The sequence below is a fragment of the Batrachochytrium dendrobatidis genome (assembly GCF_000203795.2).
Source record: "Batrachochytrium dendrobatidis JAM81 unplaced genomic scaffold BATDEscaffold_8, whole genome shotgun sequence".
Classification (NCBI taxonomy): Eukaryota; Fungi; Chytridiomycota; class Chytridiomycetes; order Rhizophydiales; genus Batrachochytrium; species Batrachochytrium dendrobatidis.
Window position 1 is genome coordinate 796158 of NW_006281106.1, and position 25252 is coordinate 821409.

The 25252-nt window shown below is 39.7% G+C and overlaps 8 protein-coding genes across 8 annotated transcripts; 1 reads left to right on the forward strand and 7 right to left on the reverse strand.

Moving 5' to 3' along the window:
- Positions 1–240: 240 nt before the first annotated feature.
- On the reverse strand, positions 241–1680 carry BATDEDRAFT_20019 (uncharacterized protein). The gene is made up of 4 exons (XM_006679774.1): positions 1591–1680; positions 964–1516; positions 617–858; positions 241–534 (listed from the first exon to the last, which is right to left on the reverse strand). The coding sequence occupies exons 1-4, from the start codon at positions 1645–1647 to the stop codon at positions 343–345; spliced, it is 1044 nt and encodes a 347-aa protein (XP_006679837.1). The 5' UTR covers positions 1648–1680; the 3' UTR covers positions 241–342.
- Positions 1681–2174: 494 nt separating this feature from the next.
- BATDEDRAFT_25933 (uncharacterized protein) lies at positions 2175–2694 on the reverse strand (the record flags this gene model as incomplete). The annotated part of the gene is made up of 2 exons (XM_006679851.1): positions 2175–2486; positions 2581–2694. The coding sequence occupies 2 exons, from the start codon at positions 2692–2694 to the stop codon at positions 2175–2177; spliced, it is 426 nt and encodes a 141-aa protein (XP_006679914.1).
- Positions 2695–3009: 315 nt separating this feature from the next.
- On the forward strand, positions 3010–7559 carry BATDEDRAFT_20022 (uncharacterized protein; the record flags this gene model as incomplete). Its single annotated transcript, XM_006679775.1, has 5 exons — positions 3010–3225; positions 3959–4767; positions 4853–5981; positions 6066–6941; positions 7025–7559. The coding sequence occupies 5 exons, from the start codon at positions 3010–3012 to the stop codon at positions 7385–7387; spliced, it is 3393 nt and encodes a 1130-aa protein (XP_006679838.1). The 3' UTR covers positions 7388–7559.
- Positions 7560–11795: 4236 nt separating this feature from the next.
- Positions 11796–13466, reverse strand: BATDEDRAFT_89602 (uncharacterized protein). The gene is made up of 5 exons (XM_006680128.1): positions 12908–13466; positions 12806–12830; positions 12490–12730; positions 12330–12396; positions 11796–12248 (listed from the first exon to the last, which is right to left on the reverse strand). The coding sequence occupies exons 1-5, from the start codon at positions 13372–13374 to the stop codon at positions 11882–11884; spliced, it is 1167 nt and encodes a 388-aa protein (XP_006680191.1). The 5' UTR covers positions 13375–13466; the 3' UTR covers positions 11796–11881.
- Positions 13467–13883: 417 nt separating this feature from the next.
- Positions 13884–15764, reverse strand: BATDEDRAFT_12333 (uncharacterized protein; the record flags this gene model as incomplete). The annotated part of the gene is made up of 6 exons (XM_006679734.1): positions 13884–14115; positions 14217–15028; positions 15102–15173; positions 15261–15425; positions 15512–15573; positions 15674–15764. Coding segments are annotated over 6 exons (1434 nt in total), but the record flags the coding sequence as incomplete, so codon positions are not given.
- Positions 15765–16050: 286 nt separating this feature from the next.
- On the reverse strand, positions 16051–19991 carry BATDEDRAFT_35432 (uncharacterized protein; the record flags this gene model as incomplete). The annotated part of the gene is made up of 3 exons (XM_006679934.1): positions 16051–16902; positions 17012–18365; positions 19000–19991. The coding sequence occupies 3 exons, from the start codon at positions 19989–19991 to the stop codon at positions 16171–16173; spliced, it is 3078 nt and encodes a 1025-aa protein (XP_006679997.1). The 3' UTR covers positions 16051–16170.
- Positions 19992–20232: 241 nt separating this feature from the next.
- Positions 20233–24273, reverse strand: BATDEDRAFT_89604 (ubiquitin-specific protease UBP2; the record flags this gene model as incomplete). Its single annotated transcript, XM_006680129.1, has 15 exons — positions 20233–20566; positions 20687–20965; positions 21038–21173; positions 21249–21443; positions 21519–21596; positions 21696–21846; positions 21932–22019; positions 22103–22243; positions 22322–22443; positions 22662–22819; positions 22950–23053; positions 23127–23202; positions 23553–23680; positions 23762–23904; positions 24137–24273. The coding sequence occupies 15 exons, from the start codon at positions 24271–24273 to the stop codon at positions 20289–20291; spliced, it is 2214 nt and encodes a 737-aa protein (XP_006680192.1). The 3' UTR covers positions 20233–20288.
- Positions 24274–24338: 65 nt separating this feature from the next.
- BATDEDRAFT_89724 (uncharacterized protein) lies at positions 24339–25176 on the reverse strand (the record flags this gene model as incomplete). Its single annotated transcript, XM_006680130.1, has 2 exons — positions 24339–24395; positions 24424–25176. 2 exons carry the CDS (start codon positions 25174–25176, stop codon positions 24339–24341), a joined length of 810 nt encoding a protein of 269 aa, XP_006680193.1.
- Positions 25177–25252: the final 76 nt, after the last annotated feature.

Below are 25252 nucleotides of genomic sequence, written 5' to 3' on the forward strand. Positions count from 1 at the left end.
TTGCTCCACCATTTCGAGTTCTTCCCAATTGGCTGCATATTTCTGAACGTATGCTGGCACAAGTCCTTCTTGCATGTACAGGCACGATTTGTTTTGCAAACGTTGTGTTTTATGGATACCTCCAGGCAACTGGAAGTCAATAGTTTTTGTGTATCAATTTCCAATTCATTATTCACTTTCGCTTTTTTACGTTTAAATTAATTTTTGCTTAATGCCGAGTTGCTCAGACATGAATTGTTTATAATTTAATGAGATTGGGGTTTATTGTTAATCGCCTGTAATTTTGGCTGGACATTGTGTATACACTCGATATCCAAGGTATTGTCTTGCCAAACATCGACATCATACCTTTTCGTCTAGTTTGAATTTCAAAACTTTGGCGCGGAGTTGCTCTTTGGTTTCCTCGTTGGCAAAAATATGGTCGATGCCCAGCTGAACCATGGTAATCACATCGAGTTTGGACATATTAAAATGATTGGCAATCAGTGAGTACTCGCTCGACAAGGTACATTGAAACACACCCTTGTCATCAGTCTATTTCCACAAAAAAGCATCATGTTAGTTTTAAAAATCCGATTCAAAATGGTTCTATATTCTTTTGCACATGAATACTTGCACAGGGAATACATGGATGCCCTTCAAAGTAAAACCCATTGAAATGATGATCTTCGATACGTTCTACCGTCTTACACAGCAAGTTGGATGTCACACAGGCCTCAATGGGAATAGCATTATCAACGACATGCTCGCGTAAAGCGTCTTTTAAAAATGTTCCATGTCCAATTCGATCCGGCATGAAATGAATCATATCTCGTGTTTCTTGCTCATGGTTTTTAATCTCTGCAACATGGAGGGTAACTACGTATCAAGGATGTGTGAGGTTTGGGAGTTGAGCAAGACTCATACAACATATGCATTTCAAAGTTTATACAAACTTTGCAATCGAGTAAAGCAAGATCGCACCTTTCAGTCCTGCTTCACGAGCCTGAATAAAAGCAGGTTCAAGATCCTTGAAGTTTCCAGCAGATGGCTCGCCACATAAATCCACTCCAACCACGCCTTGATCCATGAATTCTTTAGCAAGCTGAACTGTTTCTAGTCCATCCTCCAACGAATGTCGACGATCCAAGCTCAAAATCCAACGCACCTGAATTGCACCTTTCAACATTTCTATTGCATCCTTTGTTCCTGCCAAACACGCTTCGATGTAAGTTCTTTTGGAAACAAGATCTGTTTCTGGATTAGATCTCGGTGTTGAGCGAAGCTCAAGGTATTCACACCCATCGGTGGAAAACTCGACAATAACTTGCCGAGTGATGTACCGAACATTTGCAATGCAGTTACTGACAGCATATACAAACTTGAACAAGGGGAAAAAAGAGTGAATGGAGGTGAGAGAACACTGCTTTTCAAACGTAGCAAAATCGGCTTGAAGAGTTGCATTGGAAGGTTGCATCGAGATGAGATGACGGATAGTTTCACGGGATACGGATCCGTTGAGGTGAGCATGCAATTCCTATAATAATAAAGAGCATGAATCAACTGCAGGATACTTTTTACTCGAGCATTCTGATTCCAAACTGGGCTTACAATTTTAGGCATTCGCTTGCAAAAAGCAACCATATCACAAGGTTTGAGAGCAGTCATTGTAGTATATAGAAATGCAGTCCAACAACTCCACAATAAACAAGTTGAAGGATAAGAATGAACAACCCTGATTCTAACCCATTGATTTATGTTGATATGGTCTAAGCATCGGCGGAGTGACTGTCTAAACCATAGCATAGCACTGCGGATCCATACTATTAGTGCTCGGCCACATTCAAACTGTGGATCCGATTTATTTTCATGTTGAATTCGGGTGTTGATCATACACGAACACCTTGTTTAGTAATCCGTTTTGTATGAATACGACAGTGAGTGTATGATGATGGCATAATGATTCTCATGAAATTTACTGGGCAATATTGTGTAGTTTGGTATGGAAACAACTGCGTTACCGAGATGTGTAACCATTGCTAAACTAGAACGCGAATGAGTCTAGAACACGCAGGTCTGTAAGCTCGACAATAAACTCGATATCTGAACCTAGTGATCGTACAATGAGTGGATAGTCGGTTTAAAACTATAGTTTATTAAAGAATTCAGAATGTCGGTCAATGTGTAGTAAAATGCTAGTTCTTGTACAGTTCGCATCTGGTAGTTTTGAAAAAGGGAAGAGCAACTGATCTCCGATATGGCAGAGTTGCAATAGCAGTGACAGTGTCTTCTGGCAATTCAACCCATTCCTCATGGTCCATGGCAGCCTCGCACATTAACTCCTGCAGTTTCCTCAACTGGCCAAGATTTTTGATTCCAAGAACCACTTTATGCATAGTTTCCAACTTGTCAAGGTACTCGACCACTCTAGAATCTGTTGGGTGCTTTGCAAGGACTTTTGTGACTGCATGGCAGGCCTGAGTTACCATACTTCCCGATGGCCATGTCTAGATTCAGAATAAAATAACAATGGTCAAACAAGGGTAATTGTGTAAAAGCTAGAAGGCAGCTGGATGGTAGGGATTAAATGCAATGGATTACCTTTGCCAGATCTTTTCTTAAAACAATATACATGACAAGTGGATCATCTGCGGGATTGGACTGTATACGGGAAGCAAGATTTGAATCCAATGCACAGTCGAGTGTAGCAGACATAGCCCGCCTGTGTCTTGACAGAATACCAAGAGATTTGAACAGCAGAATGGTTTCGGCTTACAGGCTTGCACAGACGGGTGAACATTGACACAATTGAAACAAGCACGTGATTGACACGTGATGAAGCGTTGTGAAGCGCAGCCAGCAGATTTGTTGCCTTGACTAATCGACTCGAGCCATCTGTTACTGTCGAAGAGGATCATCTAGTCTTGATTGTACTGCCACTACATTCACTGCTGCTACAAAGAAACTGCTTCAGCAACTACTAGTGAAGCCAACATACAAATGGGCAGGTTTAATCACCTTCTCGAATTCATGGGCATAGTCGATCAGCAAAGCAATCCCACTCACCAAGCCATTGGAGAGCGAACTATTATTCTGAATGACCCTGTCAAGAACGGTGCTCAAAAATACCTTCACAATTCCGTCACTACTGGAAAATACACATTGGTTACCTTTCTACCCAAGTTCCTGTTTGAGCAGTTCTCCAAATATGCCAACTTGTTCTTCTTGCTGACTGGTACTGTTCAGGTGTGTTATCGCCACTAACTTTTCTTGGATGTATGCCAGACATCATCAACTGCCCATCGTAGAACTCCATTCTACTCTCATACACATTGAGGATTCTGTTGGCATTTTATCATGATGGATATAGACCGTTTTGATTGGGATTGTTAGCATGTGCTATGAACTAGCCACCTCAACCACCTGGATCTCAGCTTGTCAAATCCAGCAATTATGATGTTGACTTTACTAGTTTCCTTCCCATCTTAATTCACTTGCAGCATGAGAAGTAGAATTACAATATGCGTATCTGCTGATGGCCACATCCATGACTTTTGATGGATTTAAACAACACCTGGATTCACCATATTAAGGGGTGGAGGGACGTATTTAAAAATGCCGTTTTGACCCGCGAGGCAATGTCAAATCTGCCTCGACAAGAGCAAAGGGACTCTTTAACTGCATCAGGGTCGATGCAGTCAACTTGTTGATGCAATCTAGTGTTGGAATCTTTCATACAAGTTGTCATTTGCTGCTCTCCCTTTCCCATATTTGCATTGCTTCCACCATCTAATTTAATTATTTTGGTTTTGCCAAAAGGTCGGGTTGTCACCGCCCACATTGAAGATTGCGCCACTTTTGAATTTATTTTTCATGTCTGGACTGCTATAGTCTGGTGCTTCCAACTCCATCCTGTTCCCACTAGACTTGTGTTTGCTTGGTTTCAACCCAACTAACTCGTTCTAATATTCGATTCTAGCTTATTCCTGGCATTTCTCCAACATCTCGGGTCGGTACTATCTTGCCGCTATCTGCTGTATTGATTCTGTCTGCCGCAAAAGAAACTGTAGAAGATAGCAAGCGTCATCGTCAGGACGCTGAAATTAATGCTCGTCTTTGTAAAGTATTGCATGGTACTGCATTCGTTCCCAAAGCCTGGCGCGATATTGTTGTGGGAGATATTGTTCGTGTCGAAAATACCGAATACTTTCCTGCAGATCTTGTTGTCTTGAGTTCTTCAGAACCCGATGCTCTTTGCTACATTGAAACCAGCAATCTAGATGGTGAAACTAATTTGAAAATTCGTCAGGGTATTCAGGAGACCGCACATTACTTGTCTCCTGATGCTGTAGCCTCCATGAATGGCCACATCAAATCTGAATTACCAAACAATAGTTTATATACGTTTGAAGCTACTCTTAATTTGAATGGCAAAGAAGTTCCATTGGATCCTTCTCAGCTTCTCCTTCGTGGTGCCCAATTGCGTAATACCCGGTGGATCTATGGCATTGTTATCTTCACTGGCCACGAGACTAAACTTATGAAAAACTCAACCCCTACTCCTATCAAGCGTACCAAAATGGAGCTAATTGTTAATATCCAGATTCTTGTTCTGTTTATACTGCTTGCTATCATTACCATCTCTTGCGCTGCTGGACAACTTGTTCGTCAGTTGAATGGCTCGTTTGAATTGGAGATTATCAGGATGAATAGAAATAATTCTTCCACTGATTTTGGCTGGAACATTTTAACCTATTTGATTCTGTTTAATAATTTAATCCCTCTCAGGTAAACAGATTTGGTGCTTTGCTTTGTAGTTTTTGTATGGTCTTGCCAATAGTTATCCATATGCTTACAATCCTTTGCTGTCTAGTTTGATTGTCACCATGGAGTTTGTCAAGTACTCACTGGGTACTTTGATCAATGCCGATCTGGATATGTACTATGAAGAGAATGATACTCCTGCCACTGCTCGCACCTCGTCTTTGGTTGAGGAGCTTGGCCAGATTGACTATATATTTTCTGACAAAACCGGCACGCTCACTCGTAATATCATGGAGTTTAAAATGGCTTCCATTGCCGGTATTGCTTATGCCGAGACCGTTCCAGAAGATAAACGTATGCGAATAGACGAGCATGGGCAGATGATTGGCTACTATGACTTTAAAACGCTGATTGAACATCGTGACAAGCACGAAAACTCGAAACTGATTCGCGAGTTTCTCACCATGCTTTCCGTGTGCCATACTGTCATTCCTGAAGCGGATGAAACCAATCCAGGAAAGATTACCTACCAGGCATCGTCTCCAGATGAGGCTGCATTGGTAGATGGTGCTAGTTCGTTGGGATATTTGTTTCATACTCGCCGTCCCAAATCAGTAACTATTGCTGCTGTAGGTGAAAATATGGAATATCAGATCCTCAATGTCAACGAATTCAATTCAACTCGCAAGCGTATGTCTATTGTTGTCCGTGATCCATATGGCAACATCAAGTTGTATATTAAGGGTGCAGACACTGTTATTTACGAACGTCTTTCTGCCAGTGACCATTTTGGCGAAGCCACTTCCATTCATTTAGAGGAATACGCCAATGAGGGTCTTCGTACTCTTTGTTTGGCATACCGTGATGTTCCCGAGGCGGAATACCTTGCATGGGTCAAGATTTACGAAGCCGCTGCCAACACTATCAATAATCGTGGTGACGCACTGGATCGTGCAGCTGAATTGATTGAAAAGGAACTCACATTGCTGGGTGCTACTGCCATTGAGGACAAGCTTCAAGATGGTGTGCCCGACACTATTCACACTCTCATGGAGGCTGGCATCAAGGTGTGGGTTCTTACTGGTGATCGTCAAGAAACGGCCATCAACATTGGGTTTTCTTGCAAACTTGTCACCTCGGAGATGAATATTTTCATTTGCAACGAAATCACTCATGCCGCTACTAAGCAATACCTCGAGCAGAAACTACAGTTGGTCAAGACTATTATGGGAACAAATGTTCCTAGACTAACCAAAATGTCAGGCTGGACTCGCTTTTGGAAAGGAGGTCTTGCCGTTGGCAAATTTGACAAGGATTTTGAGTATGATCTCGAACCACTTGCTTTTGTCATTGACGGAAAGACTTTAACTTTTGCTCTTGAGGATGACATCAAAGACATTTTCCTTGAACTTGCCATGATGTGCAAAGCTGTTATTTGCTGTCGTGTTTCTCCCTTACAAAAGGCCTTGGTTGTTAAACTTGTTCGCTTTGGTGTAACTGAATCTGTTACGCTTGCTATTGGTGATGGTGCCAACGACGTGTCCATGATCCAGGCGGCCCACGTTGGTGTGGGTATCAGTGGTATGGAAGGTCTTCAGGCTGCCCGTGCTGCAGATTTTGCCATTGCTCAGTTCCGTTTTCTACGAAAGCTACTTCTTGTTCATGGTGGCTGGGCCTATGCTCGTGTCAGCAAAGTTATTGTGTTTTCTTTTTACAAAAACATTACGCTTTATATGATTCAGCTTTGGTTTGCTTTGATGAATGGCTTTTCCGGACAAACTCTTTTCGAAACATGGTCGTCTGTCTCGACATACAACGTTGTCTGGACAATCCTTCCGCCCATTGCTATTGGTGTCTTTGACCAATTTGTATCTGCTCGCGTTCTTGATCGTTACCCACAAATGTACCAGCTTGGCCAACGAAACTCCTTTTACAATCATACAATCTTTTTCGGATGGCTGTTCAACTCCTTTGTCCACTCTGCTGCCATCTTCTTTATCTGGATGTATATTCTTGGCGACTCTGACACACTCAGTGACGGTCGCGTCGTGGATAACTGGACATTTGGGTCTATGGTTTATGCAACCAACCTGCTTACTGTCATGATCAAAGCCTGTCTGATTGCTGACCACTGGGTCAAGGTCACCTTTATTTCCATCTTTGGATCGTTTATTGCTTTCATGATTCTTTTCCCACTCGTAAGTGCACGTTTGCTATTGAGTATTTTAAAATATTTTTTAGCATGCATTTTACTAATTAACCCATCCCATTTTAACAATAGTACGTTCTCATCAATCCAGTTACCTCGCCTGAGTTGAGAAATTTGATTTATCCCATGTTCACTAATGCCAACTTGTGGTTAGCGCTTATTCTTATTCCGGTCGTCGTAAACCTGCGTGATCTTGTATGGAAGTACTACAAGCGGACTTATAGTCCAAGAACATATCACATTGCTCAAGAGATTCAAAAGTACAACATTCCCGATTACAGACCTCGTATGGAGCGTTTCCGCAAAGCTGTACACAAGATTCGTGCTATTCAGCGTGTGAAACGAACCCGTGGATTTGCCTTTTCACAAAACGAAGGTGGTCAAGCATCACTTATTCGTCAATACGATACTACCCGTCGCAAGCCTCAGGGTTAAACCCTTGTGGTTTAAACTGGATGGAATGTTTTTTTTATTCACACCCATTGAGTCGTATAGATTCAGACTACTTTGCACTCTTTTTTATCACCTCTTCGATTATTTCACTCCTCACTTTGATTATTTCACCCATGCTACGTTGAGATTAATAACACGCTTTTGATAAAACTTTTATTTATTTGTTTATATGGGGCTTGCTATTGCTAGAGCTTAAGTATGCTGCAAAGATGTTGTAGTCAAACAACAGAATTTAGTTGAAATTTGATTCACGAGTTATTTGTAAGATTTTTGACTGCTACTAGATCTCATGCTAGATGCAGATCCTGAACGACTTTGCTGGCTTAGTCGTTGATTCACATTGGCTGGAACACGAGATGGCCTGAATTGGCCATCGCTTCTTATACTTGATACAGATTCTGATCGACTGCGTGGCTCGGCTTGTGGCAAACCAACCGTTTCTAAAAAATATGTTAGTGATTGTCGTCCTGTGAGATGAAGAGTCAAATATTTAAAGCAAACTCGATTGGTTGTGCAGCTTACCGTTCAAATTGGTAGTTGAAATCTTTATGGTGTGGCCCACCTTTGTTCCTGCAAATATTCCACTACTTTGGCTGCCGGATTTGATCTTGGGAAATTGTGTTGATTCCGCAGTACCCTGTGTTTGTTCTGCTCTGCTTCCAGATCGAGAGTTTCTTTGAGAAGTGAGGGATTCAAACTCGAGTCGATCGTCGTGTGCATTTCCAACTACACTCGCGGCTCTAGAACTCACTCTAGAAAGCTGTCGAGAAGGTGGAAGCACACCTTGTTGTTGCATATGACTCCAAAGAATCTCTCCAAATTCTGGAAATCGTACACCAAGCTTGTTGAGTTCCGTAAGTATGGCAGTAGATACTTCACGCGCTTTTCGGACCCCAAAATCAAGCTCTTCTTGCGTTGGTTCTTGCGATCGTGCATTTTGTCCTTTGCTAACACGCAGTTTTTTGGAGGCAGTTTCTATCATCTTATTGGCACGATCTCGCTTTATCTGTTGATCCTGGATTTCCCTGTATATATTTTGTAATTTTGCTTCAAGTAATTGAACTGATTTTAGTTTTTCGGACTCATCTCCGGATGTTTTAATCAACAGCTGCTCCAACTGGTGTAATTGTTGCTGCAGATCCTGAGCTATTTCTCGCTTTGATTTATAGTTTTCAATCACCTGTCGATACTCTGTCTCTAGCATCTCTTTATGCTGAATATCTTTACTATCCAGTTCTGCTCGATATAAATTCATACGATATGATTCGTTGCGATCATTCATCAATTTGAGAGTATTTTCCAATGCCTTGATTTCCTTTTCAGCTCGTCGAATGTTTGCGTCAAGTTCGTCTCCTTTTCGCTGTAGCTCTTCCCGTTCTTGTGCTGCTTTGATAACATAAAATGCCTGACTATGATCTTCTTGATCTTCTTCTGGTGCAAACTGAGTAACTAGAATTTCAAATCGTTTTTTGAGTTTTTCAACCTTTCCTACACGCTCACGAAGCTCAGCAGCAGCAGAATGGCGCTCCTCTTCGGCATTTTTAATTTGAATACAAAGCATGTCTTTATGAATATCAATTTCTTTTCCACGCTCCTCCAAAGCCAGTTGAAGTTGCATTTGGTGTGATTCAAGATTGAACACCTTGTCCGAGCGAGCATTTAAAAACCCGCGAAGTTTGCGAAGTTCAAGACGCAAAATATTCTCCTCGACCATTACCTCTTCCTTTTCTTTGGTTTTTGCAATAAGCTGATGAGATGCACTTTCGTTATACATGGTTAGCTCATCAATATTGGTAATGATTGATTCTTTGGTTTTGGTGAGTTGGTCCAACTGTCGCTTCGCGTGTCTTAACCCTTCTTGTGATCGCTTCAACTGGCTATTTAAAAGAGTCCATCGGGAAGATTGCTGATCAAGTTCAAAATTGAGTGTTTCGATTCGTTTTAGCAAATTCTCTTTTTCTTCGTCAGTTCGATCTCCTTGTGCGCGTCGAAGCTTTCTTTCTAGCTGTTGAATCTGGAATTCAATAGTATATAGTACAGCACGCTGTCGAAGTGCTTCTTGATCTAGCTTGTTAATTTTTGTCTTGAGATTTCGTACAGATGTTTCACCGCCAACAATCTCTGCCGCGAGATTCTTTTCTTCTTGACGATACTTGAACAGCTCTTGACTTTTTTTAAACTGAGCTTCACGAAGTACCTTGGTTTGGTGATCAAGCTCTTTATCTTTGATCTCTTCTTGTTTAAGTATGGCCTGAATTTCCTCACTTTTTGCCTCCATAGTCATGGTATCGTCGTCTATATGGATACGCTTTTGTTTCATGGCTTCAAGAACTTTGTGGTTTGTGTTGAGTTTTTTATGTCGCTCTTGCAGTTCTATTTTTAAATTGGTCAGTTCGTTTTTTTTATTGACCAGTTCAATTGCAGATTTGTTGAGTGTATTTCGAAGTACTTCTACTTCGTTTTTGTATTGTTGAAGTGATGTTGTTGCCTCGACATGTTGTTCGCTAATCATTCACACGACAAATATGAGTTTGCAATAGCAGTTTAATGCATGCTGGGTTTATCCAAAATTTAATCCCTTTTATAAAAACAAAATAGTAAATTCATAGTTCACTACATACCGAGATTTGGCAATATTTCTCTCACACATGGTAATACTTTTTTCAATCTCACTGTTTTGAGTCAACTGCTGATTGAAAAACTCTTGACGATCTTTGAGCTGCTCTTGTGTGTTGCGAATCACTTCTTTCTTGTCTTGGTAAGTTGCTTGACAGCGCTCAATATCTTGGTCGCGCTTTTTCATGTTATCAATAACTGCCTCCCATTGACTGATTAGGGTTTGACGCTCTTGATGAAGTTGTTTAAAAGCCTCAGTTGTTCGATCAAGCTCAATCTGTGCAACTTGTGTTTCTGTAACCTAATTGCATGCATTCGAGCATACGAGTTTCAAATCATGATAAAAGTCAATACCGCATTTATTTGCATCATCAGCAACAATAGCTGTTCACTTAAATCTTAGTTTACCTCTGCGCTCAAAATTGCTTTTTTCTTGTTGACTTCGTGCATATATTTTTCCATGGACAAATTCAACTCTTTGATTTTAGCTTCGTCTTCTTTAGAATATTTAAGCAAAGCCATATTATCCTCTTCTTTTTCAGATTGTACTCGAAGCCATTCCGCCAACTCCTCGTTCTCCAGTTTTAGCTCGGTGCGAATTGCTTCAATTCGTTCGTTTCCGCGGTATACATTGTTTTGCATCGTGTTCAACTTTAATATACATGATTCAGAATCAATCCATAAATAGAAAAAGTACATATATTTAATTTAGCAAATTGCCATGATACATATTAAAACTTACATGATCGGTAATATCAGTAATGTCTTTTCCCAAACGCTTGATTTCTAATGCTAGGCGACCCGATTCTCGTTCAGAAAGCTGTTTAAAGTGCTCTTCAGTTTCAATCTGACGACCTTTGGCGTTATATAATGCCTAAATTGATGATAAAATATGTACAAGGTTGTTTTAAATCAAGTTGGTCCATTAACGTTAAACATGCTTTACAATGTTCTAAACTATACACGGGCAGTTGTAATGGATACATGATTAACATACAACAAAATTTAAGCATGGCTAACCTGAGTATGATGCAGTTCTTGTTGTACATTCTTCATGTGCCCAATAATAGAGTCGCCACGAGTATAGTTGTCTTCAGCAGTTGCCACAAAACTGTTTCGTTTAGCTTCAAGAACCTTGATCTGTTATAATTGAAATTAAACAATTTCAAGTCAGTACTACATAAACATGTATAGCAGTCAATGCAGCCTTGCCAAATTTAAACCAGTACATGTTGCAAATGTATTTACAGTAGAATTAGAAGCCTACCATGCGACTGAGCTCCTTGTTTTGCTCATTTGCAAAGCTTGGTAATGAATGAACATATTGGTTGTCTTCTAAGTCTGTATGTCCTGCTGCTGTCAAGTTTGCTGAGCTGAGCATTTTTTGTATTGAATATTGGACAAGTTTAATTAGTCGCGCTCTAGTCGAAATGAAACGCGTAATTGGATATTGGCTTAATATACAATACTGTGTATGATTCTGCTTGAATCCTATTGTAAAATTGCAGTGCATATCAACTTTGATGTATCCTACCAGTAACTAGTTTTAAGCTCGATTCAGATTTGTGGATCAGTTGGCAGCAATACTCGTTGGCCATTAGAATGATCAATTAAAACTAAAAACACGAATTGAGATTCAAGCAAGTAAATTGTTTACTGTGAATAAATCTATGTATGTGTCTAACCAAATCAAGTCAAGATGATAGTTTAAAACATCAAGATTTGCAGCACAAGTTTTATTTTAAACCTAAATTTCTAAAACTGAAGTGTGATTGAAATTTAATCAAATGTATTCAAGGATTCGTTTTTGGACACTGCCAACAATGATTTATAATAATGCAAACTCGATAGTTTTAAAATCTATGCAGCGTCCTGCAACGATCTTTGAATGCCTTCAAATACAACTTTGACTTTATCTCGTCGTTTTGCTATTGCATCCAAAGTAGTCATAGCTAAAGCCTCTCGCTCCATCAAGTGTTTAACTTCCACGTCCAATTTAAGCACATTCTCATTACATGAAGTGAGAGTAGACTGTAATTCTTTTGATCGCTTGGTATATTTGTCAATAAGATTTTCTATTTCGATGGATTCTGCTGTACACGAAACTATTTTTTCACGAGTTGATTCAAGACTAGCTTGTTTTGCTGTTCGATTTTTTTCCAACAAAGCAAACTCTTCTTCCAATAGGACGCATCGTTGCTGAAGCTGTTGATACTGTGCTTCGTATCTATTTGAAAATACAATTTAAACGATATGCATGAATAATTAACTTTAGGGTAATACGGCTAATTCAACTTTGTATACTTGCATTGATACCATTTGTGCTGGATCTTGATCAAAATCTGGACAAAACTTTGACAAAACCTCTTGATTTGCTTGAATTAAGAATGCCAAGAAAAGCGGTCAGAAATTCAAACCTAAATTGATATCCATATATTACTCGTAGTGTTTGATTAAAATGTATGTACCTGAACACGAAGAGTTGGGTCTGAATACTTGTAGATTTAACTTTGCCGACGATGCTGACAGGATATCTGATTTGCAAGAATTTGTCCTTTGTTTTAGTGTTTGATCTGTCAATGTATCTGTCGCATTCAAGATCTGCCGTAGCGCCAAATTAGGAACATGCGCTTGAATTTTCATACCACAACAATTACATGTTATTGGCCGTTGATGTTTTTGAGAATCATCAATATATGTGTTGATGCACTAAATTTGGTAGAATGAATTAAGCTGGGTACACAATCCATTGGGTGACTAGTATAAAACCGAATGACAACCCACATTTTTACAAAACGAATGTCCACAACTAATATAGAACGCATAATGTATTAAAATCAACGCAAAAACTATAGCAATATCAAAAACAGCCTGAAAATTACTTACGGAATAGCTAGTACAGGCATGCTCATTTTTTGGTGACAGATAGGACACGCCCATTCCTCTATAACAGATTGGTTTTCTCTTGAATGACCGGTTTCTATAGGCTGACTATCAGTTCTTTCAACTGATGGCATATTTTGTAAAATCGGCTGGCTGATGCTAGGTAGCAGACACCAATTTTTTACAAGCAAATCTGAGCTATTCTCAGCTACCAGAGTTTTTTTGCTAGCTATGGTTGGAGTTGATGTTCGTGCAGCCTGTATTCGAGATTCATTTTTTTCTGGGCTTGCAGCAATAGCAGAGCAGTATAGTGAAGTATTTTTTTGAACCGAAGCACTAGATTTCTCTATAGTCATTTCTGTCATCCATAGTTTTTTCCGACTTTCGAGTTGTCTTAATCTGTCGTCTTTTGATGTGGTTTTCTGTGGAGATGTAAATTTCTTTGAGTTTGATGTAGAGCAAAATGACATTATAACTGTATTAAAATATATCAAGTTTGAAGAATGTGGGTTAAGCACTCAGAATTGTTGAGTACTGCTGCAGCTAGAAAAGAATAAATATTTGAACGCGTTGGTTAAACTGTAGGATCTTGATGTTTTAATCTATCATCTCGACTTGATTTGGTTAGACACATACATAGATTTATTCACAGTAAACAATTTACTTGCTTGAATCTCAATTCGTGTTTTTAGTTTTAATTGATCATTCTAATGGCCAACGAGTATTGCTGCCAACTGATCCACAAATCTGAATCGAGCTTAAAACTAGTTACTGGTAGGATACATCAAAGTTGATATGCACTGCAATTTTACAATAGGATTCAAGCAGAATCATACACAGTATTGTATGTTGACTGCGTAACCAGCCCACTATTTCATCACATGCCATACTCGTTTTATTGTTGCTTGTAAAAGCAGTTGTTTTATTCAACATCATCAAGCAAATCACAAGACTGTATAGTAAAGCTTAAAAATGGACTTTACAATGTTCCAGAAAAAAGTGCTGCACCACATCCTGGTTTACTTGCAAAAATATAATCATCAATTTTTGCAAGTGCATCTGGATCAAATTTCCACATGGGCCACTTTGTAAAATAATATTCCTGCTTTACTTTTTCAATAAATGCCTTTGTATCACTTTCCTTGATAAGCGAGACCGTACAACCTCCCCATCCAGCTCCAGTAAGTCGCGATCCAAATGCACCAGCATTTCTAAAAACAAGCCAATTAAAGGGTTAAAAGTCGTAATAAAGCAAACTTGATCACATGCCAGACATTTAGTTTATATTAAAACGATGTTTTGTAGCACGTACCGACAGATCTTTGTCAGTTGATCAATTTCTGGACAGCTACAATCGTATAGATCGCGACAGCTATCTTGAGACTGATTCATCAAGCAGCCAAGCTCCTGCAAAAAACTGTCCGAGTTACCGTCTACTGACGCACAAGTATCGCGGAACAATAGCACTCGGCGTGCCTCTGAAAAAACATGCATTGCACGTTGATATAGCTTAAACCCATCAGCTTCATGGATGGATATATTCTCAACGTATGTTTTTCGAGCATTATTTTCATCAACACCGAGTAGTTGAGCCACTTCGTTTAGTGTATAGGGTTCACTTTTTATATGTTCAGACACCAAACCCATAAGTATTTTCAGTTGGGCTGTATCAGCATGCGCGACTGTGCATTTGCTAAAGTATAGGTTTTGAAGGTGACGCAGTGTAAAAAGCTGATGTGCGTCAAAGACACCTAATTTTTTAGCCAGCAGTGCTGCCACAAGGCGAGTTTCAACCACTCGAAGGTTATAGTTGCGATGAGCAGAAGCATGCTTATCAGCAGTAACCAGCGTGTTGGCAATCACAAACACTGGCGTTTCAAACAAAGTGGGAAATGTAATGGGAATCGCCGATAGGGTTGGATAAAAATGAATCAATAGTACTGATCCTTGTACTCCCATAATTGAGATAGATTGATCCATGCCACCAGTCTGCACTCCCGCGTAGTGCTCGCCCTGAATTGCCATGTGAATGATTTCGCCTTTACTTTTCAAAATGTCATGGGATACTAGCGTCGCAATCGTTGATGCACATACAAATGCCGAGCTGGATGATAGGCCTGCACCCTGTTGCAATAGACATCACCACATACCATTATATAGTCAGATTGCATCAGATAGTATAATAAAGATGACTTACTGCTGGAATTGTGCCAGATACCAATGCCTGAATTGATCTGCGCGATATTGGGTCAATATCTTTCAATGCACCCTATCCATATACAATTCAAGCAAATTACGATTTACTTGGACGTAATCTTTGACTGACATGGTATACAAACTCGACATCCATACGAACCTTGCATCCACATCTAAAGTAGTTACTCCACTCGTTAATAGTTGAATCGATCTGGATTGGTTGCTCAGAAGCAGTTTCAAATGACCGAGATGGATAAACGCTGTCGTTCATGTTGCAAACATCAATCTTGAATGTGTCTTGAATGGGCCGAGTCGATACAGCAATCTTTACAAATACCCAAATTTGAATTAGTATCAAGCATTCGTAGACTCGGCATAGAGCACGATATGGAATCTTGAATTGAAACTCACCACAACATCTCGATCAATGGCCATCGGGAGAACAGAATATCCGGCATAGTCAATATGCTCGCCTAAAGACAATTCCAAGCAGTAACTGTCATAAACTCGCATTGACACCAACGCAACTGTGCATAAAGAACATTCAGCTTGACATGATAGATATTTAGTTACCGATCAAGTTGACTCGACCAGGAGAACGAACAAGCCAGTCTGGACGTTTGCCAAACTTGTCATGATAAGCCTGGATAAGGGAAGAGTATCGATTCCTATATAAAACATGTGAATATTAGACGCTGATAGACTCCGACAAGTCTAGATGCATCGCTCATGTTATACAAACACTCTGACAGTCAATGCAATTGATATCGCAATAAACAGTGTTTACCTCTGGAAAAAAAGAACAGAACTGTCATATATCTGATCAAGTCGTTCGACTAAAGGAATACACGCATCAGATTCTGTCATTCAATGCAGTCGTGGCAGACTTTAATCAGATAAAGGAAACGCCAACTTGACCAGATTTCAGTCTTTGGAATTAAAGCATTAATATGATGTTTAAAAAATCAACTTTATTTCTGTTGTGCGGAGGAGATTAGTATCATAAAACCCAAAGGCAAGTGCAAGAATATTAAAAGATAAAAAAAAGATCTCGGCTTAGTAACCACCGGCTACGAGTCTTTGAATTGCTCGGGCTGTATGACACGAGACATAAAGTTGGCAACCATGTTCATGTCTAGATCACCATCGTCTGCTTCAACGGCAATCAGTAGTGGATCAAGAAGGTACCCAACATCCTCTAGTGCAACGTTGCAGCATGCAGCAATAATGCGTCGGCATTTCAGCTCATGCTGACCTGCACTACCGCGCAACGATACCAGATCCTTTAGTAAACCCCTATTGGAATCATCCATATCCTTGACTATCGACCGAAGACGTTGAACTTCATGCCTCAGCGTTTCAGGCGAAAGTTTTTCGTCATCTACAAGAGCATTAAAATGTACCGGTGTTTGAGAAGAGCTGCCTTGTATGGCATCGCGCGATCGATCGATTGGTGAGGTATTGTGACCGAATGGTTTACACTTCATCTCCTCGACAAGTGCATCTTCAAGATTGCGGATTCGTAGCTTGAGCTCTGGAATCTCTCCCAATCGCGCCTGCAAACTCTCATTATTGCGACGAGATTCAGCAAGTTTATGTGCCAAGTCACGCAACTGGGCTGAAGCATCTATTGGAACAGAGGGAAAAGCCAATGAGCCAATGGCAGCAGAATCTGTTATCTGACACGTAGATTGAATTTCTTCCTCTGTCCTCACGCTAGGATAAACTACCAGTGTTCTATCAGCCTTGGTCTCCATTGATGTAGCATTTGTTGGCATTGCATGATCTAAAACCTGGGCAGGCTAATATCACAGATAGTGTCAAAAGTAAGAATAAAGAGAATATAAAAGGTTGAAATGGCCAAACAGATTTAAAATCAGCAATTCAGAGGCTATCAAAAGGTAGACATACCATAGATTGTTGAGTGGCAAGCTCCACCATTTTAGTAACTGGGTTGATGTTAAATCCAAAATCAGCCGGACGAAGACCTGCATTGTTGGCAATGTTGAAGTTGGCACCTGCGTTGAGCAAAAGCTGAACAATGCTTCGACAACCCACACGAGCCGCAACATTAACGGCTGTATTTCCTTGATTGTCTGCCTGATTCAACATACGCCCTAATGAAATATCCGCCTTACTAGAAAGAGCCAAACCTGTTTTTTCATCTGCAACACTAGTACTTTTGTTGGCATCACGAGCAATAAAATCAATCAGACACTCCAGATAGTAGTTGCAAGCTTGAGTGTGACCTTTTACCGAAGAGGCAAGAGCAATGTGATGAAGAATCGTTGCATTGTTACTATCTAGCAAAGGAATCGTATCTTGGAGCATACTCATGAGGTGTGGAAATGTTTGCATATCAAAATTATTCAGTTTACGAACAGCACGCATTAAAGCAGTTTCACCAAATTTGTTGCGAAGAGTAGTGGAAGCACCCTTGTTCACAATCAACTGCAACACCTCAATTTGAGCTAGTACTGCTGCAAAGTGCATAGCTGAGTGACCCATATCGTCAAGTGCCATATCAATATCAAAATTGGGCGGCAATGGAATGCCAGGATAAAGAATAACGGGATATGCAGTCGGACGACTGTCGGTCATAAATAAGGCCAACAATGACGATCGATGGCGCATAGTTTCTTCAGCAGCAGATTGTGCGGGAGTCATGGCAGAGGTAGTTTGTAGCCTGGCAGTCATGCTATCGATCGAGGGTTGTTGAAGTAGCGGTTGTGAAGTCATGTTAATTTGACCATCAAACGACATGTTGCTCAACTCTGCAGCAGGCGCAGCACCATACATTCCAAAGTTTTGTGTTGGCGAAGAGGATGGTCGCGTAGTGCTAGGAGAATTCAAGAGTTCACTAAATGCACCAGCTGCAGGATTGGTAGAATGTACGTAATGCTGCATGGCGGTGTTACGAATCGACTCTATTTGGGACAGTTCTGAAGGAGCGGCAGATGAGTCAAAAGAGGCGGGAAAAGTGCTTATTGCCGTTGTAGTAGCAGGCACGCAACGACGGCGTTTAGGGGGATTGGAATCGGGGTTATTGCCATTTGGATTAGCAGAAGCGGCATCTTTTTTCTTACGAGTACCTCCTCCCGAGGCACGGCGACTGGAAGCTTCCTTGGTATCTTTAATATAGGCAGAAGCAGGTAGCTCGGCAGAAGGTGAGGGAGATTCATCAGGAGCAAAGGTAAGCAACGGCTTTAGCAATTCTTCTAGCTCGTATTGTTGAGCCAATTGAACACCACAAGTAAATGGGATCCTAACAAAATATAATAATGCAATGGTGAGTAAGAATATGATTGCAGAAAAGACTGACGTGATTAGCCCAATATTAGTATAACCCTCAGTGATAAGCTAGAATAGCAACCCCAATAAACAATAAAAGCACATGCGGGTTTGAATCTGTTCAACCCTAAAATAGTGCACAAAACTCCACAGTTCCGTTGTAAATATCAGCAACCCCATGCACAACAAGTTCATCATTACCACTTTTGAAAATAGTACGTGACAACACCTTTTTAAAAGCAAGATGCAAGCCTTTGTAAATAGCCTATGCACGCTAATGCATGTTTACTGGAACACTGAAATCTTCAGTGACATACATGGCTCCTATAATAGTAAGGGCCATGTGTCCATATATAGGTATCTATGCGGCATGTCTTAGCACAGCCAATCTACACCCATCATTACTTGTGTATTTTCAGCAAAATGCTGGGCAATCAAACCACTTTATAGTGACATAAAGATCACTTAACCAATATAAGTAGGCTCAAGAGGAAATGCGTAGGCAATGAAATAGCCAACACATTTGATTGGGTATTTGCTTTGTTGTAGTCATTTTCAACAGCAGCTAAAAACGGAATGCCGATAAATTTGAAAAAAATGAAACTCACCAGGTGCCTTGATATTTGCCATAGCCGCCTTGAACCTTTTCATGGTCACCTTTTATAATCTGCTTTTCAAGAATCTTGGTACGTCTACCCTTATCAACACCAGCAACTTTGAGAAGCTGAGTGGCATTCAAGTACGAGTCATGACATCTACGCATAACAGCCACATCGCGACACATCATTTCATACACTCTAACGCCAGAGTATACTGCGCTGTATATCAGCGATTGTGATGTTGATGCTGCACGCAAAAGAGCTGCAGCTTCAGATTTTCGACTCCGCGCATTGGGAGCACGACTTTTAGCGGTGGTAGTGGCTTTACTTGTTGATAGTGCAGTTCCGATAGCAGCAGTAGTTGCTGTTGAAGCAGTTTTTGAATTAGCATTATTTCCTGTTGAAAATTGAATACCAGCCATACCACCAATAGCAGTAGAAACAGACTGAGTTACAGAACTACCAGATGGGTTTCCTATAGCTGAGATGGACAAAGACTTGTGCAAATTACTATTATTTCCTGTATGGTTGTCTGAAGATGTACTGTTGGATGAACTCTGGTCGACAGTTAGACTAGTACCACCATAATCTTCTATAGATGCAATATTGGGACTATTTACAGTCGAGTTATGCTGCTGTTGCTGAAATGAATGCATCTGTGGATGTTGAAGCAAATGCTGCTGATGCTGAAGATGAAGTTGTTGCTGCAACTGTTGCTGCTGCTGCTGCTGGATCTGGAATAGAGTGTGTGGGTAATGGCTTACAGAATTAGACTGTTGGTAAGGCTGATACATATAATGTTGCATCGGTGCACCGCCGCCATGGTGTCCATAAGCAGAATGAGTCAATGTTGGCTGTCGATACACATTTGGATCAATGCCCATAGGCGGTTGTTGCTGTGGATGAACAAGGCCGTGCGAGTATGGAGAGTGTTGCGAATTAGGCCCAACTTCGGTCGATAATGAGTTGACTGCACTGACAGCAGACGTTTCGTGGTCCATGACGCTAGTAATGAGCCCAAAAAATAGACAAGAATATTGAGAAAGACCTGAACAAGAAAACTATCTGTACTATGGCACAGTGGTTGGGTAATCCACACAACAGTTGATGATTGTTACTACGACAACACTAAAGGAAAAGATGATAAATGCTGGAAAGCGAATGTTGTTTGTAGAAACGAAATGCAACCAATATCAAATGTTGAAATAATCGCAATCTTTGAATTCAAATGTTCAAGTCGTTCTAAACCAAGAGTACACATCAATATTTATTTTATCAAAATATTTGGAAATTCTAAATTAATAGCTTTCGTCCATAGAGCTATGATTAGTATGATTATTACTGTGACTAGTATCATTCTTGACAGTCAAGTCATTGCTTGTGTTGAGTATTTCATCAGATAAGCTTGTCATGGGCTTCTTGTTCGTGTCTGTAAAAAACGTATGCGACCCAGTCTGTACTGGACTATCCATATTAAGACTACCTGAAGAAGATGGCCATAAATTAGGAAAACTATCACTATATTCTTGCTTGCGTTTTGCGTCTCGTAAATATGGTCCTACACGAGTAGAAAACTCTTTGATTCATGAATCATACAGCATAAAAGTTAAAAATCAGTCAGATAAGTGGGTACATTTACATGCAAAATACTACTATACATCAAGTGCACCACCAAGATATTATTGCTCAAACTCACCAGAAGATCGTATATACACTAGGGCATATGCATTTGCATTGGATCCTGTCGTATCAGCAAAGACTTCATGTTCCAACACCTCACTTACAAGTGAATCATTATATTTGAGCCAACGACCTTTGCCATTGTCTTGTAGATCATACAAAAAAAGCCAATAATGTCCAAAAGTAGCCTCTCCTTCGTGAACCAAAACAGCATACAATTGATATTCTTTGCCATTCATGTGGCTATATATTTGGCTACGCTTGTATTCAAGTTCTTCGATTTTAGGTTGTAAATCTAAAGATTACATAGATAGGAAATGAGTTGATAAATTTACTCATACTTTTCTACAAAAACCCAACGAGTTACCTGAAATCTGCTTTTTGATCTTGTCGCAAGCAATGGTAAGCTGCTGAAAAACTAACGGATCTTTACAATGCTCTTGATGTGCATATAGAATACGTCGAGAAGTCTCCATCAATTCAAGAGGAGGCACCGGTAAATTCTAGCAAGTGTCATGATTAAAATTAGCAAACCAAGATCTCATCACACCAAGCAATAGGTAGTCCATCATTATTACGTTAAAAGTTGTTTTGGAGTGCAGTAGATGACGCATTCTGATATACTCATTCGTCAGTTCTTTGTGCTGTTTGCGAAGTTGCAAAACAGTTTCCAAATGGCAATTAAGATATCGCTCTAATGAAATATGTTTAGCATAGCGTAGATAATTGTGCGATTTGTACGCACTATTTGTGATGCGATCAAACTTGACACGCTATACATGGCCATAAAATAGCATGTTAGTTGGAATATTGCAAAATGCATATCATGTATCAAAATAAACACTTGCGTTTATCTGAATAGTAAGAATAGGAGGGAAATTTACTACAGAAAGGCATCGAATAGCACTAGTTCCTTCAAAGTCCACCTTGAACCAATAGTACAATATCAAATATTATTAGTAAATCAAAAAAGCAATTGGTGAGCAAGGTTTCAAATATAACGGAAAAACTTGAAATCTACATACATGTTGAGTAGCAAAATATGCGTCCAATGCAGTGTATAGATCTTCATCCGCATCAACTATAAGTTGGTGAAATGATTCATCTTTTGTACTAACATGATCTCCTTCAGCATCAGTGTATCGAAGAGTCTGGCGCGTAGTGCCGTAAAAAAGACTAGAAAGAAATACAAAAAATGTAAGCAGTGTATTTGTCACCTTGCACCAGTTTAAATATCAACAATATATTGAATATAACCTACTCTTTAAGTAAAGTGCAACCGTTGGTGCATTTGGCATCAACTTTACCAAAACCAATTTCCATCATGTCCATAATATTATCCATGCATTCTACAACGCAAATAATTATCATTAGATATTCACGTCTTTATCAAACGTTTATATAAAGAAATTCAACTTGAAACAAGCCTTACCAGTTAGATCATGTTGAATTCCAAACGTTGCTGATGAGTATTGAGAGGTCAGTGTAGTTTCTACCAAAGCTTTTTCTGGTGTAACACTTGGCTTATCGCTCCATTGAAGTGTAGCAAAAAGTCTTTGAAGATGGAAAATAACTAGACACGATAACAATTTGTCAAAACTAGTTTAAACATGCTATTCAAATTAGAGACTTGGTATAAACTCTACTGTACATTTGTTAGCATGGCGCTCTCGCTCTGTTAGTTCGGATTGAAGGCGTGGTTGAAATGCAAAAACTCGTTTTCGCAAATCTGGCAGCGAAAAGTAAAGTTGAAGCAACGAATTAAGATAGCAGCTATAGTAAAATAAAACGTAAAGCATCAATATCTTGACTAATATATACAATCAAATCAAATCGACAAGGTAGACTGAGTTCGAGTGATCAAAAATTATTCAAGACATGCTGTATTGGCTTACGTATTCCATAGATTGTTAAGACCAATAGGACTGTGTATTTAAACAAACTATCATGTTAAAAATAGCCTTACATATACTACACGTATAAATGCTTACAATACTGTGGAATCCGTATCCATAGGTGCAGTCTCGTTAAATTGTGGTGGCTCTTGCCCTGTGTGCAAGAAATGTTTCAAAGAACTGCAAGATCTGGATATTTGAATTGTTTTTAGTGCCTGTCGTAAAACAGCAAGCTGGTGGGGATTTTTGACAAACTAAACATCAAACAGAAATATCAGTAATTGTGACCACTTTACAAGCAATTAAAATAGGATAATTTAAAACAAATTCTACTACAAAATACAATATAGAGCCTCAAAGTTGAACAGATAAAATTGCATGTACCTTGGTCTTGAATGCCTCAATGATATCATGTGCACTCATCTCCTGCGATATTTTTTGTCCGAGTGTAGCGTATGCTTCCTTTAATTGAACCTCTGATACCTTTCCTAAAAAAGTGAATTTAAAAATATGGTAAATGATCAAAATCAACACCGGCACGTCTATAAGCATAAAACGCACCCTTGGACTGATCTGTGTCGATAAAATCATTCAGCAGGGAACTCTTTCGAATTTTTGCAATTTCAATCAATGCTTTCTAAAGTTGCATTCAGAATTTAGTATATACTCAAATGCATTGCATAAAATTTGCTTCGGCCAGCTTAAAAACTTGCCAGGTATTTGGGTTGAGATGTCGGATCAAGGTGGCAGAGCTCAATGTATATATTTTGAACACAATAATCGGTTATGTTGCTAAAATTGTAATGAATTTGACACCAAAAGATATATATACAAATGAGCAATCTGTTTTGTTTGTGAAAACCAAAAACATATACTATTATATGGTGTTTACCTCATAGTCCCAAGAGTTTCATACGCGGGGTGAAGATCAGCTATCTGCGTCCAAAATTCTGATAGAAATGAGCTTGAACAAGAGCCAACATCTACATGTATAATATTAGCCATGTTAAACCTTATAAAATGTGCAGCGAGCGAATCCTTACAATCAACTCCAAATAGCATGCAAAGCGACTCTGTGGCCTCGCTGAATGAAAACATTTGACTTTTAGATGAGCCTATTTACCCAAAGAAAGTCAAGTTACCAAACACAAGGCTTGATGCAATTCTTGCCATTAAAACATATAAGATCATGTTACCTGCACCAGCTTCTAAAAGAAATTTGCGCAGCGATATTTCTTCCATAATCAAAAGAACTTTTGCCCTATCAATATGCTTGGGATTTGCTGGAACAAAGTACTTTCCTTCCAATCTGTAGCCAATCTCTTGTAAAAATGATATACTGTATTCATTTTTGGAATGATAAAGTAATCAGACGTGTGGTTGATGGATACATGATGGTAACATTTAAAGGTATGATCAAAAAGCATGAAGCAAATGTCAAGAGTTAGTCTCTGAAAATAATCCATGCAAGAAATTCAATATCAATGGAATTTCTAGATGAAAACTAGCTGCATAATTGTATTTTCAGACTCTAGAGTTGGATTCATAGTTTTAAAATACGCACAACTCACCTTGCCTCTGTAACACCAATAAACTCAATAAAACGTGGGTTTTCAGTATTAATGGGTTTTGTAGGAACGCCATGAAGCAAGTTGTCCATGTAAAACGTAAGCATAAAAAGCACGGTTGCTTGACGAGAAAGATCCATGTTTTTGAGTAGATTGCACATCATATTGGGCTGGGTAGCTGATTGAATCAAGTTTATCTTCCAGGTCAGTTGACAGTATTGACAGGCTGCACTGAATCCAATTCTTGACTGATTATGTTGGACTAAACCAACTGTTTTAAACAAATGTACGTTGGGAGATTTACACAAATCATCGCACAGTGCTGTTTCTGCAATGGTGGAATCTGATATTGAATGTGGCATCGATCCTGCGATTGACTTGTTAATGCAGTTATTGGATGCATTGGGATCATAAGTAGTCTTGTTTTGGGGGTTGCTTGAGCTATTTACGGCAACCGCAGTTGTACAAAGTAGATCCAATGGACAAACTGAGGAGGACTGAGAAGCAAAAGAGTTTGTTTCGTGTGATGGCGGCAGTCCAGTTGATCGAAGCGAATGCGTGTTACTGCTCGATTCCATTTGATAATCCAATGCCAACATATCACTTCGAGGTGTAGTCATTGGTGAATGGAGATAAGAATAAACTCCAGAGGGTGGTGATGAAATGGGCGAGCCAGTTATGGATTTAGAAGGTGCGGTTGAACGTGAAATAAACAGATGCACACTACAGTGCTTGCAAATAAATGTAGGCGAGGCATCATCAACTGCCAGAGTATCCTTTCCCGCCAGTCCGTATGTGTTTACCCTTGACATCATTTCGCCCTGATCTTGATGAGATGACTTGTAGGAAAGTTCTGTTATGGGAGTATTTGGTGCAGGAACAACTGCCGATTGCAGTGTCAGTTTTGCCTCGCGCGAGCGAGTAACTGTAAGAAAATGGTGTCGACATTGCTCAGTGCCAGCAGTGGATATATGATAAAAGAGTAGTGATGGCAGTAGATAGCGTGTATCTTGAGCAAAAGGCATATCTTGCTTTTCTGGCATGTATATCAATTGAATTCTGATTCAGCCAAATATGTATATAATTTCAATGTTCGATATTATGGGACAGTAAGCTGCA